Here is a 16,793-nt window from a genome sequence, read left to right on the forward strand (position 1 = left end):
CACCCCATTGAGCGTGATCACTTACTTGGAAGATTCATGTCTTCAGGGCTTTCAATTGGGCCCATCTGGCAAGGTTTTAAATCTACTTCAGATTAAAATTCAGTGATCAGAAAATGGTTGCGCTCCGTTAATGCAAGAAATAAAAATACTGTCTCCTTTACTCAATATGACGCCATGTTACTGTCTTTGGATTCTCAGAATGCAATTAAATCTGTAGCAAGAATTGTTGTAACAATCACTCTGTGTTTCTAGGGCTGGGGAGCAGAGTATCATCGGCAAGATGTCACAAGCACACCGTGCTGGATTGAGATTCACTTACATGGTCCCCTTCAGTGGCTGGATAAAGTTCTTACGCAGATGGGCTCTCCTCATAACCCAATCTCTTCTGTGTCTTAAAAGGATTTGGAGCAGCTACACTTAAGAAACTATTGAGCCTTGCATGTACTTGAAGGATGTATGAGTCAGACACATGTACAAAACTGGCAGCAGCCTTTATTATACTTGACCTCTGTGACCAACTGTTAGATCAGGAAAAGCCGCTACTAAGTTGTTGGTATCAAAGACTTTTTAGTTTACATAGTAGTAATCTTTATACAGGGCAGCGTGTAATAGCTAGGGATGACCCAAGTCCACGTAATCGGGACGCTGTTCTCAAGCAATCTTATCTAGAACACTAAGATCCCCTTGTGCTGAATTTCCATTGTGTTTTGCCTTCTGGGACGAGTACCAAAAAAGAAGAAGGCTACTCTCCTTTTTAACAAGCTTCTCACAATATTTGAAAGCTAATGGTTCTTGGTAATAGTTGCTATCCTCAGAAAAATTAAGGCTTCTGTGTAATCTTCTGAAACTGTGTACTGACCATACCGCTGCAAGAATTTTTAGGTATGCTCTTTGCTAAATGTATGTACAGTGTATCTGGAAGTTAGAGATGGACTAGCCTAAAGAAATATAGTTGCGGGAGGCGGGTGGGAAGGGAAGCTGACATGGACAGGTAGAATTATACTGTAAACATAGCTTGTTAAATAAGTCCAAGTCTTGCTGTGTGCATTTCATTTTTATAGAGGCTTCATCTTACTGATATATTTCTGCCCAAGCACAGCTTCATGAAGCAAGGCTGAGTCAATAAATGCTTTTGTCATGTACTGCAAGGTCTGTATATTTCAAGACAAACTATACAGCCTTTTTTAAGATTGGACAGTTTTATGCAGTTCACATAACAGAAGTAGCTGTTTTCGTTTTGTAAAAGGTTTGTGTTTTGCCAACTTAGCAGATGTTAGCACATGTTGGGAGGACTTAAACAACCTATTCAAGTGTCTCAGACTTAAAGGTTAATTTTTTACCATTTAAATTGTTTTCTTTCTGCTAATGTTTTTATATTCATTCAAGCTGTAGTACTTTTCCAGTATTTTTTTATTCCAAAACTTAGTGGTTCATCTCTACTGAAGTTCAAATAAACGTATTGCTTACTTTGATTAAAACACACTCTTGTGCATTTTTCCCCCTTATCAAACTACAAAACATGAAGTAGCTGTGATATAAATGAATACCAGTTGCTGAGAACAGTTTCTTGGAAAAGGAGATATGCAATGGAACTGATATGCAAGCTGTCAGCATGGAAGCACAAGCAATACCTGAAGCTCCCTTTTATGCCTTCTTTTAAAAAAGGTAGCTTCATTGTCTAATCTTATTGCCAAATTTATTGGTAAAATTATTTAAAACTTTGCTGGTGCTTTTAACTGCCTTATTTTACCACATTGCATGTGTTTGCCTTCCTTTTAGCTGCTTGAAAAACACAAGCTTAGCGGTCTTGGTGTGAGGGATGTACCATGGTTCTATGCTCACTGCTTTAAAAAGAAGAAATATACCTAGCAGCAAGATGAGTGCATGCTAATAATGAAGGGAAGTGTGCACAATATCCATCTTCCCATGATTAGTTTCTTAAGGATAGAAGAATCATCCTTAACTCAAATTGGCCTAATAGCACCATCAGCCATCAGGTTCATTGGAAGAGCGGAAATAGCTCCAAAAAGCACATAATAAACTGCTAGTCCCTGTTGCCTCTTTGTTTACCGTCACTGCTCACCACGTTGTTGTTTTCCTCGAGCAACTACCTCATCAGTGCATATGGGAAGGTCCATTGTCCAATGTGAGTCATTAGAACCTGCAGTCTAAGAAGATGACGGGAAGCAATCTCTCCTTTGATGAGAATTTCTGGGATGTTGTTATTTGGTGTAGGTAAAATGGCCAAAACGCCACCTGAGAAATTGCCAAATTGGAAGAAGACATGAACTAGAATTTAAGAACTGTTTTTCATATCTGACAGCATGAGTGTTACACAACCCACAGTAAGAGCAGAAAAAAACAAGTTAACATTGTGAATAGATTATTTTTAATCAAATAAACAGGCATTTCTGCTTTGTGCTGACAAGCTGAAATAGGATATTTTAGGATCAAGAGCAGCAACTCGACAGCTCAGCTTGTCAGCTGCTACAGAATTTGAACTGCATCAAAGTAAGTGGACCTGAATGTGGTTTTAAAAGGGTGATAGCTTTTTAACCATATACAGCTGAATATGTATTATTGGCGGTAAAGGCTGTAGTTTCTTTTAACTTCTCTGGAACAAATAATAAAGATACTGGTAAGTATTGAATTTATGCTGCATGGTAACTGATCACACTTTTTGAACATGATCAGTTATTTGCCCTCTTCAGGACAGCCTTCAGAGAAAGCACTCTTATCACAAATATAATTGCTTGTTAAAGTGTCACACTGCATTTCACTTCAGTATACATGAGTCATAAGATGAGGTTTCCCACACTTACTGGAACGTGCAGTCTGCAAAGCAATTTGGCTTGGTTTTTAAAACACTTAAAATCTCAGTTTACCCTTTAGCTTTAAATAATAGTAATTGCAAGTCTTCTTTGGTTGAAAATAAAATCTTTCTGCTCACTAGCCAGAAGACAAATATAAATAGCTCCAATGTGTTTTTAAATTACTTTAAAGCTAATTTGGCTGGGATCCACATTGCACATAGCAATGTGCCTGCTCCTCCCAAGACTGCTTGGTATGTAACTCCTATTAAAGGGTGTCTCCTTGGCTCAGGAAGTTTTTATATCATTGACAACTTAGGACAGCATGTGCTAATAAGATGTATGCTATGCAGGCACTTCTCCAATTCTGCTTCACAGAGGCTCAGCAAAAGAAGCAAGAGTGGAAGTGTTTCAGACACGCACATGAATTTGAGGTGTGCCATGTTTAGTGGCCTAGTGTCACTAAGTGAAACCCACCAGTTGACAAGAACATGTCTCAAAAATTGTTGACTCCCTGCTGGTACAGAGAATACAAACACCATTCTGACAGCATCTGGAAAAGAAGATGGCTGCAAACCAGGCTTTTTGTTTACTTGGAAAGTTAATCTTTTACATTTGAAGTGTAGAGATTGGGGCCTACAGTTGTGAACATAGAGTACTTCAGGATTCTCCTGAAATCTGGCAGCTGTAACGCATGCAAAGCCTTAAAAGAGCTCAAGAGCTCTGGAGACAAAAATATTATTGTGATAAAATGGACATAGGAATCCCTATGAATTCACACCACATCGATTTCCCAGCATCTCCAGGCAGGGCTGGAAATGTCTGCATCTAAAACCCAATCATCCAGAGCCAGGGCCAGTCAAGCTTGACAATTCTGAGCTAGGTAGCCCAACAGCCTGACCTGGTGTGTGTGATTCTGTATCTGCAGCCCAATCCCATGCATGTTAACTACAGAGCTCACTGAGTTCAGCAGGACTTGAGTGTGTATAAGATTGCTGCCTATCTGCGAATAATCCTAAACAAAACTTACTTCTGAATGCATAGAACTGGGCAGCTAGAACTATGTATGGGTGCCTGAGTCAATTTGGTTTTTTAGATTTGTATTATCCTATGGCTTTAAAATGGATGGGCAGTTACTATACCATCCTCATGCGATACAAAAAAGGATAACTTCTAAAGAAAAACTGCATTGAATATGACATCATATAGGACGGGCAAGTGATGTTATAGAAGTATAGGCTGTGTACTCCTAGTGGAGAGTTGAGCCCCTGTGAATTCAGGGCAACTTACTTCTAAGTAATTAGGACTTAGGCTGCATAGGACTGGGCTGTAAAGTATTGGCCAAACACTGATCTGTTTAGAGCTGTGGTTAGCCTCAAAGTGATCTGTCTGGAGACTTAACCACAACCCCAGTTTGATGAGATTTAGAATGAGGTGGAGCAGCAGCAAACTGCCTCCTTTATACTTCTCAGCACTTTGATCACCTCTTCCTGTCCCTAGCCAGTCCATGGCTAGTGCAGTGAAAATCAGGGAAGCGTGTATGTGTGTGACAGTGGGGATCAGTTGGCCAATGCACTGTTTTTCTAAATATGCTGGTTGACACAGCCAGTGCTGGCTCCAGGTGTTGTGGGGGGTCTCATGCATGATGCCTACAGTGTGTTCCTTCTAGGGACCTGCTTCCTTGCCCCTGTCCCCACTGCCAGTTGCCCTCTCCCTCTGGGCCCATTACTGCTTAGAAGGAGAGGGCAAGGCAAGTGAAGCCTGTTGCTCATTTTCCTTGCTCTCATCACCCTTCCTGTTGCTCTCCCCCACTCCTTGGAAAGATTAGGGGATCAGTTAAAAGGAAGTGAAACTTGAAAGTCAATTAAAATCTCTTTAGGATGCCTGGAATTCATTTAAAACCACAATAATAGAACCTGAAAGAAAATGAATACTAATGATTAGGAAAGTGACATGTAACCCGAAGAGGATGCCAGTGTGATTAATATAAGATTAAAAAGTGATGTAAAAGACTGCAGGTTGCCCACCCCTCAAGCAGACATACAGGCCCTTATTCTGATCCAGCAGGGCCTATCTCTATTTTCTTATGCCTTAAGGGAATTTGTGGTTACTTTCACCAGGATTGAAATCAGTGCAAATTTACTTATTATTCTAAACTGTGGTGATGAGATCTAGAATTTAGGACAGTTCCATTTTATATTGTAAGTGGGATTCAACTGTGCCATTAGAGTGGATCTGGAGCTCTTGCACAACAAAACTGCTTCCAGTTAAAATAAAATAGACATTTCAGGGTTAAGGAAAATGTGGGCTAAATTGGTTGATGTGAAATCATAGAACTTCCTGGCAGATCAGAATGCTCAATAAACTGCTGGCATCATATAACCTCCTTGCAAGCAAATCAGACTGAACACTTAATACACAAGTGATGTGGAAGAAACCTTAGTTGCCTTCCCATAATTGTTAATCCTCTTCTTCATGCCACTGTTTACCTTCTGTGTTCTAAGACTTGGATTACAGAGCTCTGTAATAATAGGGAGACACCAGCTGCCCATCCCTGGTTTTTGAACCTCAACCTCATTTAGGGGTTGGCACCAGACACAGAGATAATAACAGGAGCTAGTTTATAACCTCCCCTTCCTAATTCACAATATGTAGATATTAACAGGGATTGATATTTTCTGCCCCCATTGCAGCTACAATATGGGGCTATTGCAGAACCTGGAATAGCTCAGTTGGTAATGGATGAGACTCAGTCTCAGGGTTGTGGGTTCAAGCCCCATGTTGGGCAAAAAATTCATTGCATTGCAGGGAGTTGGACTAGATCAGTTTTTCCCAAACTTTTTCTGACTGTGGCCCCCTTCTGACCTTGTTTCCTTCCTGTGCCCCCCATAGGTGTTAATCAATACAGATCTCAGGTTCTGCCCCCCAACAAAAGCCTGTCCCCTAACAAAAATCCTGGCTACACCCATGCCTCCCATTCTACCAGTAGAAAGGCAGCTATTTAAATGTTTTGTTCATAAATAGAACATGTTTTATTTATAATCTTATAATTTATACAAAATACAATTACATAAAATGATAGGAACATAATGAAATATTGGTGAAGCAGAAGAACAGAATCATGGAGCTGGAAAGGACATCAGGAGTCAGCGTTCTAGTGCAACCCCCTGCAATGTAGGAAACTCAGCTAAAGCATCCATGACAGATTACCATCCAACCTCTGGTTAGAAACCTCCAGGGTAGGAGAGTCCAGAACCTCCCAAGGAAGACCCATCTTCCATGTATTATACAAAATAAACAACACTTATTTGACCTAAGTTAATAGACACAGAGGGGGAAGCCTACAGATACATCCAAAAGGCACCTAGGGAGTTCTGTATATAGGAGAATTTTAAAAAACAAGTGGTCCTCACTGACCTGGTGCCAAAAGATACTACTGTCATCCAGAGGAGCCCTGGCTGCCTAGATAAAACACTATAGCCCAGAGGTTTTTAACCTTTTTGAGTCCACAGCTCCCTTGACAAACTACATTCTTTCTGCGGCACTCCTGTGGGGCTCATGAACCCAGTTATGTCACCCCTTGCCTGCAGAGTTGGCAGCCTCTCACCCTTTTTTGAACACACTCTCTTGAGTGTTCCCTCAGCCTCCTCGCCTCTCCCCTCTACTTGGGAGTCCTCTGGGCAGCTGCTGCTGCCACCCCTGGTCTCTGAGCTGCATCTAAAGAGAGGGGTGCCTCCTCACACTGCTCCACAGGGGCCTGAGAAGAGGATGCCCCCAGCCTTAGTGGCCCAATGGCCAAACGTGAGGACAGCACGTTTGGCACTTCTGAACCTGCATGGGGGTCACTCAGGGCAGGCACTGCACACGGCAAGCACAAGAAAGGCCAGCATGGTACCAGCCTGCCTTCCTGGCCTCCCACTTGTCTGTCCATTCCCAACAGCAAGGGCTGGTGGACTGGCTGGCTGGGCTCCCTCACCCACTTGCTTACTCCGAGGCAGCCTCTGCTGGCAACCAGCACCCCCTGGTCGGCCCCAGAGGCACCATTTGCCTGCAGAGCTTGTAGCCAAGGCTGCAGCAACAAACAGCTACGCAAGCCTTTGGGAGGCAGAGATGTGAGAGGGCATCAGAGGAAGGGAGGGAAGCAAAGAGGGACAGAGGCCATTGTTGCCTGCGGCACCCCTCATTCAAGGCACCCCAGGGTGCCTCATTCAAGGAACTCCAGGGTGCCACGGCACACTAGCTGAAAGCCACTGCTATAGCCCCTCACACCCTTACCTGGGAGTAAGTCCCACTGAACTCAGGGCAGCTTTCTTCTGAGCAGAGAGTTTTTTAATAGATGCAATGCAATAATAGTAATAATTTATTATTTATACCCCGCCCATCTGACTGGGTCTCCCCAGCCACTCTGGGCGGCTTCCAACCAACTATCAAAAACAATACAGTGTCAGACATGAAAAACTTCCCTAAACAGGGCGCCGCCACCAAGAAGGCCCTCTGCCTGGTTCCCTGTAACCTCACTTCTCGCAGCGAGGGAACCGCCAAAAGGCCCTCGGTGCTGGATCTGAGTGCCTAGGCTAGATGATGGGGGTGGAGACGTTCCAGACGACCCCGCTTGGCTAGGCGCTGGGGTGGATAGCAACCCTGGTCTACTCTGCAGGATTGTTGTAAGCCACTCTATGTCCTTCTCATGAAATATGGGCAGAAATATCTCGAATTTCACCCTCCCTCCACCTACAACAAGGGATCTGTATTCTCACGAGGCTGCAGGACGCTTCTGTCGCTCCCTCCCGAAGAACCGCTTTGACAGCATTTTATGTATTTATTCATCAACCAAGGAATATATAAGCGTTATAAAATAAGCAAATACTTGCAAGGCAATTAAAAAACACACACACCAAACTAAAGGATCTTTGCTTTCACCCTTTGCGCGAGGAGGTGAAAGGACTGCCCTTGCCCCCGCTGTAAGAAAGAGACAGGTTCAGGTCTCTCCGCAGACACAACAACCGCCGCCTGAAACTTTTTTCAAACTCCAACGGACATGGCTGCCTTCGACTGCGCCTGCGTGGAAGCAGCTCCAGTTTCCCTTTGCAACGCCCCCGCCCCGCCCCCGCAGCTGCCCGGTTTCTACGCAGGCGCAGTTGGCAGACATAGTCACGGAGCAGCTGGGCAGGGCGGGGGCAAGGCTAGAGGAGGTTGCGGTTAAAGTTGCGTGCTGCTTTGCGTCCTCTGGCGTATCCCGGATGTGAAAAGGTTCGGAGCAGCGGGGTCATTTCCTTGTTGTGGTGTGGTGTGGTGTGGTGTGGTGCGGGCGGGGGGGGGGGGCGTGTTTGCTAGTCGACCCGCGTCCGCCTGGGTTTCGTGGACCGCCAGTTTGGTGGACCCTGGCGGCGTTGCATTTGCGTTGCCTATTTAGAAACAGGTCTCTGTGCTTTCACGGTGCTTAAACGCAAACCATCTTAGGTAGCAATAAAACCAGTGCAGGATGGCGGGGGGTACAGGTTTTGCAGTGGTTTGAGAGGCGACCCTGTGCACACTTACCTGGGGGTTAAGCCCCACGGGAACCCAAATAAACATGACAAGTGTTGTTCTCTTGGAAGTGTATGCAGCTATAAATTACCAGTTATCTGTATTTAAGTGCTCAGCGTGACATAATTTGGGAGAACATATATGAGAGAGGGTCTTCTCCCCTTCTCTCACCCCCCCTCCCGGAGAATTAAACTATAATATTGCTGGACTGTAACAATGTTGCTTGGGGCCTACGTTTTGTTTGTTTTTTTAAAAGGTCACTCGGCTCCTTCACTTCAGAAGGCACCATATCATTTAACTGGAATGCTTAAATGTGGATTTTAGTCTACTGTTGGTTTTATCTCTCACAGTAGGTTATAGAAGAAAGTTTAAGTTGTCTATGTTGCCAGATAGAAGTGTGGTTAACTGATAAAGCCCTTACTAATCTGTACTTTTCTTTCAAAAAAACAATTACCACCGTCAGTGTTGTGCGTCAGATTGCCTTGTAATATAAGATAAGTGTCTGTGTATGTTAGAATGTTTAGTCTGTTTTAGAATTCTGATAAGTGTTGATTCAGCAATGTTCCCTTGATTTCAGTAGAGCTTACTTCCAAGTAAGCATTTTGACCTAAAACATTTTCTGAGTGGTAAATAAAAAGAATTACTGTACTATTACAGTACTACATTGGAATATGAGAATCAATAGGAGTAGGTAGGTGGGACCAATACATACACCCACAATACCTGAATATGGAAGAGAGCCCTCTGTGTACACAAGAGTACTGTTTTATTGTAGAAATTTAAATATCACAATGTAATAGGAAGCATCCATTAGGTTCAGATAACGTGTGTGCAGGTTGGTCATTCTGAGAACATAAAGTGCCCTGCTGAATCAGACTAAAGGCCTCTCTAATTGAGTATCCTGTTTCTCAGAGTGGCCAACCAGAGTGTTAGAGTTGTTCAAATGGAGAGTACATTTCAGTTTAAAGTTCACCTCAACAGGGGCAATAACCTGTGGTTCCTTTACCAGGGAATGTTGTGGAGAACTTAATTTGCCATTTCCTACCATTCTGCAATTTGTTTTTGTTTTGTTTGCTTATGTTCAGTTTAGAGAACCAGGTTTCATTTAGTTTTGTTCTCAGTTGCTAGTAGTTCGGTAACTGAGGGAAAATTTGTCTGTTTGATTTGGAAAAGTAAGTAAGTAAAAACTTAATCATTATAAAACAGCCTAGTAAATAAACTTAAAAATTGCTAGCCTACTGGAGGCTGGCATAAGAGGAAGGCGAACTCATTCTCTCCTCCAGCAGCCTACTGTGTTTGCTGGGCATAGAGAAGGGACAGAGTACTCTTCTGCCAGCCCACCCACTTGCCTACATGCAATTCTGCACACTCCTCTGCATGAAATTCCTTCTCACCTACAGCTGCCAGGCAAGACTGTTATAAAATTGAAATCTCCGGCACTAAGGTTTTCCTGATATTTATCTTCTTTAAGGGTCTAAGTATATTATGTGGACTTAGAAGCCAAGGGGGTGTTGAACCCTTTCCCTACATACCTCTTCGCTGCTTCAAATACACTTCATGAATACACTTTAAAAATGTGGAATTACCAAGCATTTTTCTTCTGCTATTAGGCTTCCAAAAATCGGATTTCTCTGAATCAAGACAAAATGAATGGATCATCATTGCTGCTGCGATTTCCACTCTGTTTTCTTCAGAGAAGGTTTCCTAATAGTTTTGACAGTTTCTGCTGGAGGTCCAGCCCTGGATCTGCTTTTTCATGTGTCCAACAGCTGAATTCATTACAACAGTGTTGTTCAAGGAGGATGATATCTTCAAAGGGCTTGAACACTGGCCTCTGTTATCCAGCAGTGTTGGAACATCAGACACGAGAGCTCTCTGACCAGGAACAGAGACTTCTAGACAAATTGTACAATGGATTAATTCAAGGACACAGGGCCTGCCTGGCGGAAGCCATTACTCTCGTAGAATCCACACACAGCAGGAAGAAGGAGATTGCGCAGGTGCTCCTTCAGAAGGTACTATCCTACCACAGAGAACAAGAGCAGTTAAATAAAGGAAAGCCACTAGCCTTTAGAGTGGGTCAGTTCTCTTTTGTTTGTGCAGTTATTGCTGTTTTGATGATTTAATGTGTCTTCACTTGTCAGTTGTTAAAGAAATACAGTTTAATTAATTCTAAAAAGGAATTGTAACCTATTAGCTTATGATTGGTTGTGATATGTCACACTAACTATGCATTGCTGAATGCCTCTGTTATAATGCTTGTCCCCTATGGAATATGTTTAGTTCAGTGAATGTCATCCCCAAAGTCCCATTACTTTTAACGTGCCACTAAAATTACTCCCTATGAACTGTCTCATTTTCTTATGAATATTCTGCCAGCACAGTGCATCAGCTGTTGTTTTTAATTGGAGCAAAATAATTTACTTAACCAGTATGAAACATGCTTTTATATGACATTCCTTTCTTGTAGGTTAGGAAAAATAGTCAACAAATCGGAAGGTGGGCTACTATGGGAAGAGTTAAGTGATTCATTCTAGAGATGGAAGTTACCATGTGGAATGTGAATTTTCTTTAAAAAGCGAACCATGACATGTATGTTGTCCAATAACAAAATTATGAGAAAATTTACAACTTTGGAGGGAAGAGTTGTGGTCAAGAATTAAGAGTGAAGCAGAGATTATTGGTATCTATCTGGTACATTATCTGGGTTTAGGAAGGTTTCTTTTCAGGATTTTTATTTTATGTGTTGGGACATTCTTATACAACCTTTCACATCAGTCTCAACGTGGTGTACAAAATTTTTAAGAGCCAAGTACAATAATAAAAGCATAATGCAATACAATAGAAGCTACATGCAACTGAAATTGGAAATGAATAAATTAAATCCCATACTGGAATAAGATGTCAATAGAAGCCTCAGGAGTTGCCAGTGTCTCAACAATAATGGTCTCTGCCTAAGTTTGAGGGAAGGAGGTGCCACCACAGTGAAGACTCCTCCCTTGCTCATTGCCTACTGAAGCTCTGTAAGCACTGGTGGTCCCTCCAGGAGGTCCTCACCAAAAAAGCATTGTGACCCGGAAACTGCAACTAATCCAGAATGCGGCAGCTAGACTGGTGAATGGGAGTGGCCGCTGAGACCATGTAACACTGGTCGTGAAAGACCTACATTGGCTCCCAGTACGTTTCTGAGCACAATTCAAAGTGTTGGTGCTGACCTTTAAAGCCCTAAATGACCTCGGTCCAGTATACCTAGAGGTGTGTCTGCACCCCCAACGTTCTGCCTGGACACCGAGGTCCAGCTCCAAGGGCCTTCTGGCAGTTCCCTCACTGTGAGAAGTGAGAATACAGGGAACCAGGCAGAGGGCCTTCTCGGTGGTGGCGCCCGCCCTGTGGAATGCCCTCCCATCAGATGTCAAGGAAATAAACAACTATCATCTGAAGGCAGGCCTATTTAGAGAAGTTTTTAATATTTGAAGTTTTATTCTGTTTTTCATCTGTTGGGAGCTGCCCAGAGTGGCTGGGGAAACCTAGCCAGATGGGCAGGGTATAAATAATAAATTATTATTATTATTATTATTATTAGGGCATTTTCATAGTAAGGAGACAGACTTGCACTCAGAGTTGTGATTGCATGTTAGAACAAAGGATCTTTATATTCCGACTTAGGATTGTCTGGACCTCCTGGTGCTGGGAAATCAACATTTATTGAATGCTTTGGGAAAATGCTCACTGAAAGAGGACACAAAGTGTCTGTCTTGGCAGTGGACCCATCTTCTAGCACCAGTGGTGGTGAGTATGTGTGAATGGATTACTTATCTCTCATGCCTCTTTCCTTGCCAGTTGTAGGGACATAGATTGGGCTGCAAGCCTGTGTAGGCTTACCTGGGAGAAAGCGCTATGGAAAATGGTGGGGCTTTACATCTGAGTGGGTTGGTTTCGCTCTGTCAGTTACTGGCTGTTCTTTAATTATGTGACTTGCCTCATCTTGAAAGCTCAGCAACAGTCGTAACAAAGGTGGAAAGCAGACATAAGATTAATTGATAGTATTATGGATGCTGGCTTTTATTCTAAAGACCATGAACGGAAGGAAGTTAACAGAAGAAAACTTTGCAATCACTCCCCCCTGCAGCTTCCTGCTCTCCTGAAAAAGTAGGGCTGGAGGGGGGGGGGCGCTTTGTGGACAGTCTGCAATGTGGTACAAGGGCCCGGGGTGGGGGGGAATCGCCCAAAACTGGGTGGAGGAACTTAGCACACAATAGTTCTCTTTGAAGGATTGTTCTCTGCCCCCTAGTTCTCATCAAAGAATAAGTCTGCATTAATGGAGACATGGGTAAAGGTTTTGAATGGCTAGACTGTTATGAAACTCTTCCCCCCTTTTCTTTCTTTTGTTCAATGCTTCAGGCTCACTCTTGGGCGATAAGACGAGAATGACCGAGTTGTCGAGAGATATGAATGCTTATATCAGGCCCTCTCCAACCAGAGGAACACTAGGAGGTGTAACGCGGACCACAAATGAAGCCATTCTGCTGTGTGAAGGAGGAGGCTATGACATAGTTCTTGTAGAAACAGTAGGTCAGTGAAATGTCCTTCCATTCTATGCAGCCTGCAGCATGGCTTCTTCCATGGTGACACAGCTCGGGAGTTCTGCTTTGCATTGTGGCCTGCTGAGCCAAGAAGAGAGAGACAACCCAAGTCGTAGGTGCGGCGGAATCCGTGCTACTTTGTGATAAAATGGGTGGGGAACTGAATCTGGTCAGTGGGTCATATCCTCATCTTCACACATTGCAGGCCAATTTTGACAACTGGGTGGTATCGCAATGTCATCAGGTGATCATTTCAAGCACCAGCTGATAATCAGCTGATAGTTGGCACTTGAGAAAAGCTGCGCAAAGGGCTTTTCAGGTACCACTGATTAGCAGTCCCTGCAAGCCCCCTTTTATCCAACCCCACTTTTACCTGCCTCACACCTGACGTCGTATATTGTGTCAGGTGTAGGGCAAGTCAGTGTGTCTTGGCTGAAACTGCCTTGGAGGGCAAATGGGGAGGCCTGGCAGGCCTAATTAGGCATGTGGGTCAGAGGTTCCTCACTCCTTTGATAAAATACTGCTAGAAAAACTGCAACCATGGTGCTCCATCAATACAGTGCAGTACAACTGAGCCTGTATGTACAACTCTTCAGGAAGAATATCCCCCAGGGGATGATAATTACTCGGCGTAGGCAAGAAGGGATTTAATACAGTCCAGCTCCATAATGTGGATTGACTTATTCCCATTCCTTAATTTGCTTGAACTTTTAGGATGTGTATGCAAACATTTGTTTTACTGCTACTCTCATAAGCCTCAGTTGTTGAAGTCTCTTAGGTTCCCTCCTTCCATCCTCTGGTAGTGTCGTACCCTGGTATTATTATTATTATTATTATTATTATTATTATTATTATTTGTCATTATATCTCCAAAGTGACTGGTCAATTTCTGCTCTTGATCCTCAGGTGTGGGTCAGTCGGAGTTTGCTGTTGCTGATATGGTTGATATGTTTGTATTGCTACTGCCACCAGCAGGAGGTGACGAGCTGCAGGTAATAATGCTACATTTGGCAGAAGTCTGAACTTCATTATAAACCATAACTGTAGGAGGTCTTCCTGAGTCATTCTGAGCTACCAGAACTGACCAACAAAACATTTTTGAATTTTGACATTGCTGGTTTTTGCTAGCAATCCTTATGCCTCCTAAAAAGTTGTTATAATACAAATGGGCAATAGTTCATTATTTTTATTACAGTTGTAACTCAGGTTACAGACGCTTCAGGTTACAGACGCTTCAAGTTACAGACTCTTCTAACCTAGAAATAGTCCCTCGGGTTAAGAACTTTGCTTCAGGATGAGAACCGAAATCGCACGGTGGCAGCGTGGCAGCAGCAGGAGGCCTCATTAGCTAAAGTGGTACTTCAGGTTAAGAACAGTTTCAGGTTAAGAACGGACCTCCAGAACGAATTAAGTTCTTAACCCGAGGTTCCACTGCAGTGGCGTAGCGTGGGGGGTGCAGGGGGGGCCGGCCGCACCGGGCGCAACATCTGGGGTTAGGGCAAATCCACAGGTTAGGGGGCACAAATCCACGGGTTAGGGGGCACAAATCCACGGGTTAGGGGGCGCAAATCCATGGGTTAGGGGGTGCAAATTACTTGCCTTGCCCCGGGTGCTGACAACCCACGCTACGCCACTGTTCCACTGTAATGCTTTTGTGTATGCTTAGGAGACAGAGTGCTTTCCAATTTTATTTTGCTTGTCCTCTGAACAAACCTGCAAAGACATGAAACTCTTGATCTCATTTTATAGGAGTGCAACTCGGGCTAAGAGCTATTTCTGTCTGGCAAGGTTGAAATCCTATAATGGCTTTAAAATGATAACTCTACTTCTGCTTTTGGAAACCTTTGCCACCATGCATTAGAATTAATTCTTTTACCATCAGATGTTTATATACACCTGAATGTGTGAATGTTTCATATTACACATGTGAACTTAGTGGTCTAAACAATCAGGGAATCCTTTTAAAAGCTTGTGAAGGCTCTTTCTGCCCCTCTTCATTTATCTAGTCCTCAGGGTGTTACTGGAAATGGCAATTAAAAGTCTAGTTGTTCTGTTTTAAAAATGATCTTTGGGTATTTGAGGGAGATATTAATTGGTTATAGACAGTGTCTCTGAGATTTCTGTTACTTTCTTTCCTTGTTCTGTTCAGGGTATCAAGCGAGGTATAATTGAGATGGCTGATCTTGTTGCTGTAACCAAAGCTGATGGAGATCTAGTTGTACCGGCACGGAGAATTCAAGCAGAATACGTCAGTGCTCTGAAATTACTCCGTAAGCGCTCAAAGGTTTGGAGCCCAAAGGTTGGTACATCCAAAATAATCCTTTCCTCTTCAGCCAGGAAAAAATACGAGACACAGGTGAGGAAAGATAATGCTATAGAAATTACTACACTAGGCACAGTACTAGCTTAAACTGCCTGGTTCTTCAAGTACCAAAGTTTTCTTCCACATTTGGTACTGCAGCAAAGGCACCCATGTAAGCTTAGCAGTCATGCAGTAAGAGGTTCTTCTGTTCATCAGGAACTGGCTAAGGAAGCAGAAGCAGAGATCAGGAATAGAGGACAATTCTCACAATGAAGGGATGTAGAAAGTTGAGCCCTCAAAGGTTCAGTTTTGGGAGATGTGCTTTTTGAAAGGTTACTTCAAAAGACAAAGGGATAAATTGTCTTTGAAAGTTACTTGGAAACTACAACTAATCCAGAATGTGGCAGCTAGACTGGTGACTGGGAGCGGCCACCGGGACCATATAACACCGGTCCTAAAAGATCTCCATTGGCTCTTAGTACATTTCCAAGCACAATTCAAAGTGTTGGTGCTGACCTTTAAATCCCTGTTTTGGATCCAAAAGTAGCTCATAACTTTCTTAGTGTTGGACCATACAAAGCTACTTTATCGGTTAACTAGCTTGTCTACATTGGCCTGCCCAAGATTAGTTCCTTAGCATAAAAACTTGCTTAGATGTACAGCATTCAGTTTTGGATTTTCAGGTTCTTTGTTTAAAGGCAGCTCTTGCCTGTTGCGGTTTGAATCTGGTTTTATAGAATATAAGTTACTAAGAACTCATGTTTATGAGGTCAATACTAATAGCCTTAATTTGTCCTGCATCTTGAAAAAAACCTTCTCAATCCGATAGGTAATACGAATCTCTGCCAAAACTGGAGAAGGCATCTCTGACATATGGGATAAGATGACAGAATTCCGAGACCTCATGCTTACAAGCAGCGAGTTGATGACCAAACGAAGGAGACAGCAAAAAGTGTGGATGTGGAATGTAATCCAAGAAAGCATGCTGGATCATTTCCGGAGTCACTTGGCAGTGAGAGATCAGATTCCACTTCTGGAAGAAAAGGTTGTCAGTGGAATTCTCTCTCCAGGGCTGGCTGCAGACCTATTGCTCAAAGCTTTTAAAGAAAGATCTTAACATTCACCTTTGTGCATGACCTGATTTTCACCAATTACCTGTACATTACAAACAGTTTCCTAAGGCATAAATTGTTCTACTTCAGTGAATCGGCACACTTTTACCTGGTAACAAAAATGTTCTGTAAATGGAAGTCGATCCCTTTTATTTACAGCATGTTTAAAGGTATGCAGTTGTAATGGTACACAAGTGCTTTACTGTTAGTTCAAATTTATTTCTAATCTGCAGGGGATGCTAGAGAGAATATCAGCAGTGAGCACAGTCATGTTTTAACATTTGCCTCAGTTATCAGCACTTGCCCAATCATCTTCATTGGTCGAAACTTCCAACTGCTTGAACTTTATTAATTACAATGTACCATTAAAAGGGTAAGAGTGAATTAGACATTGGATAATTTTTAATAAGTTTAATTTAGAAGTCCTTAATTCTGTTTATACAGCAACTCAGAGATAATA

The 16,793-nt window shown here is 42.9% G+C and overlaps 2 protein-coding genes and 1 long non-coding RNA gene across 7 annotated transcripts in view; 2 read left to right on the forward strand and 1 right to left on the reverse strand.

Annotated features, from left to right (window-relative positions):
* SMAD1 (SMAD family member 1) overlaps nucleotides 1–1,478 on the forward strand; it is a 36,461-nt gene extending 34,983 nt beyond the window's left edge. Inside the window, exon 7 of the mRNA XM_028743453.2 lies at nucleotides 253–1,478. Coding sequence (XP_028599286.1) covers nucleotides 253–396 — 144 coding nt within the window. The 3' untranslated portion in view covers nucleotides 397–1,478. The remainder of the gene's footprint in view (nucleotides 1–252) is intronic.
* On the reverse strand, nucleotides 1,343–7,924 carry LOC144328870 (uncharacterized). The gene is made up of 2 exons (XR_013394186.1): nucleotides 7,706–7,924; nucleotides 1,343–2,256 (listed from the first exon to the last, which is right to left on the reverse strand). It is a non-coding gene; the product is annotated as an uncharacterized LOC144328870 (long non-coding RNA).
* An 8-nt stretch (nucleotides 7,925–7,932) lies between these two features.
* On the forward strand, nucleotides 7,933–16,717 carry MMAA (metabolism of cobalamin associated A). 5 transcript variants are annotated; one of them, XM_028744961.2, is made up of 7 exons: nucleotides 7,933–8,060; nucleotides 9,947–10,415; nucleotides 12,003–12,125; nucleotides 12,738–12,908; nucleotides 13,826–13,911; nucleotides 15,069–15,218; nucleotides 16,051–16,717. In XM_028744961.2, exons 2-7 carry the CDS (start codon nucleotides 9,983–9,985, stop codon nucleotides 16,336–16,338), a joined length of 1,251 nt encoding a protein of 416 aa, XP_028600794.2. In that variant the 5' UTR covers nucleotides 7,933–8,060; nucleotides 9,947–9,982; the 3' UTR covers nucleotides 16,339–16,717. The 5 variants fall into 5 exon arrangements, with proteins under 5 accessions (XP_028600794.2, XP_077790199.1, XP_028600798.1 ...); XM_028744962.2 differs by lacking the exon at nucleotides 7,933–8,060 and adding an exon at nucleotides 8,109–8,229; XM_077934073.1 differs by lacking the exon at nucleotides 15,069–15,218.
* Nucleotides 16,718–16,793: the final 76 nt, after the last annotated feature.

This window comes from Podarcis muralis, chromosome 9, assembly GCF_964188315.1.
Source record: "Podarcis muralis chromosome 9, rPodMur119.hap1.1, whole genome shotgun sequence".
NCBI lineage: Eukaryota > Metazoa > Chordata > Lepidosauria > Squamata > Lacertidae > Podarcis > Podarcis muralis.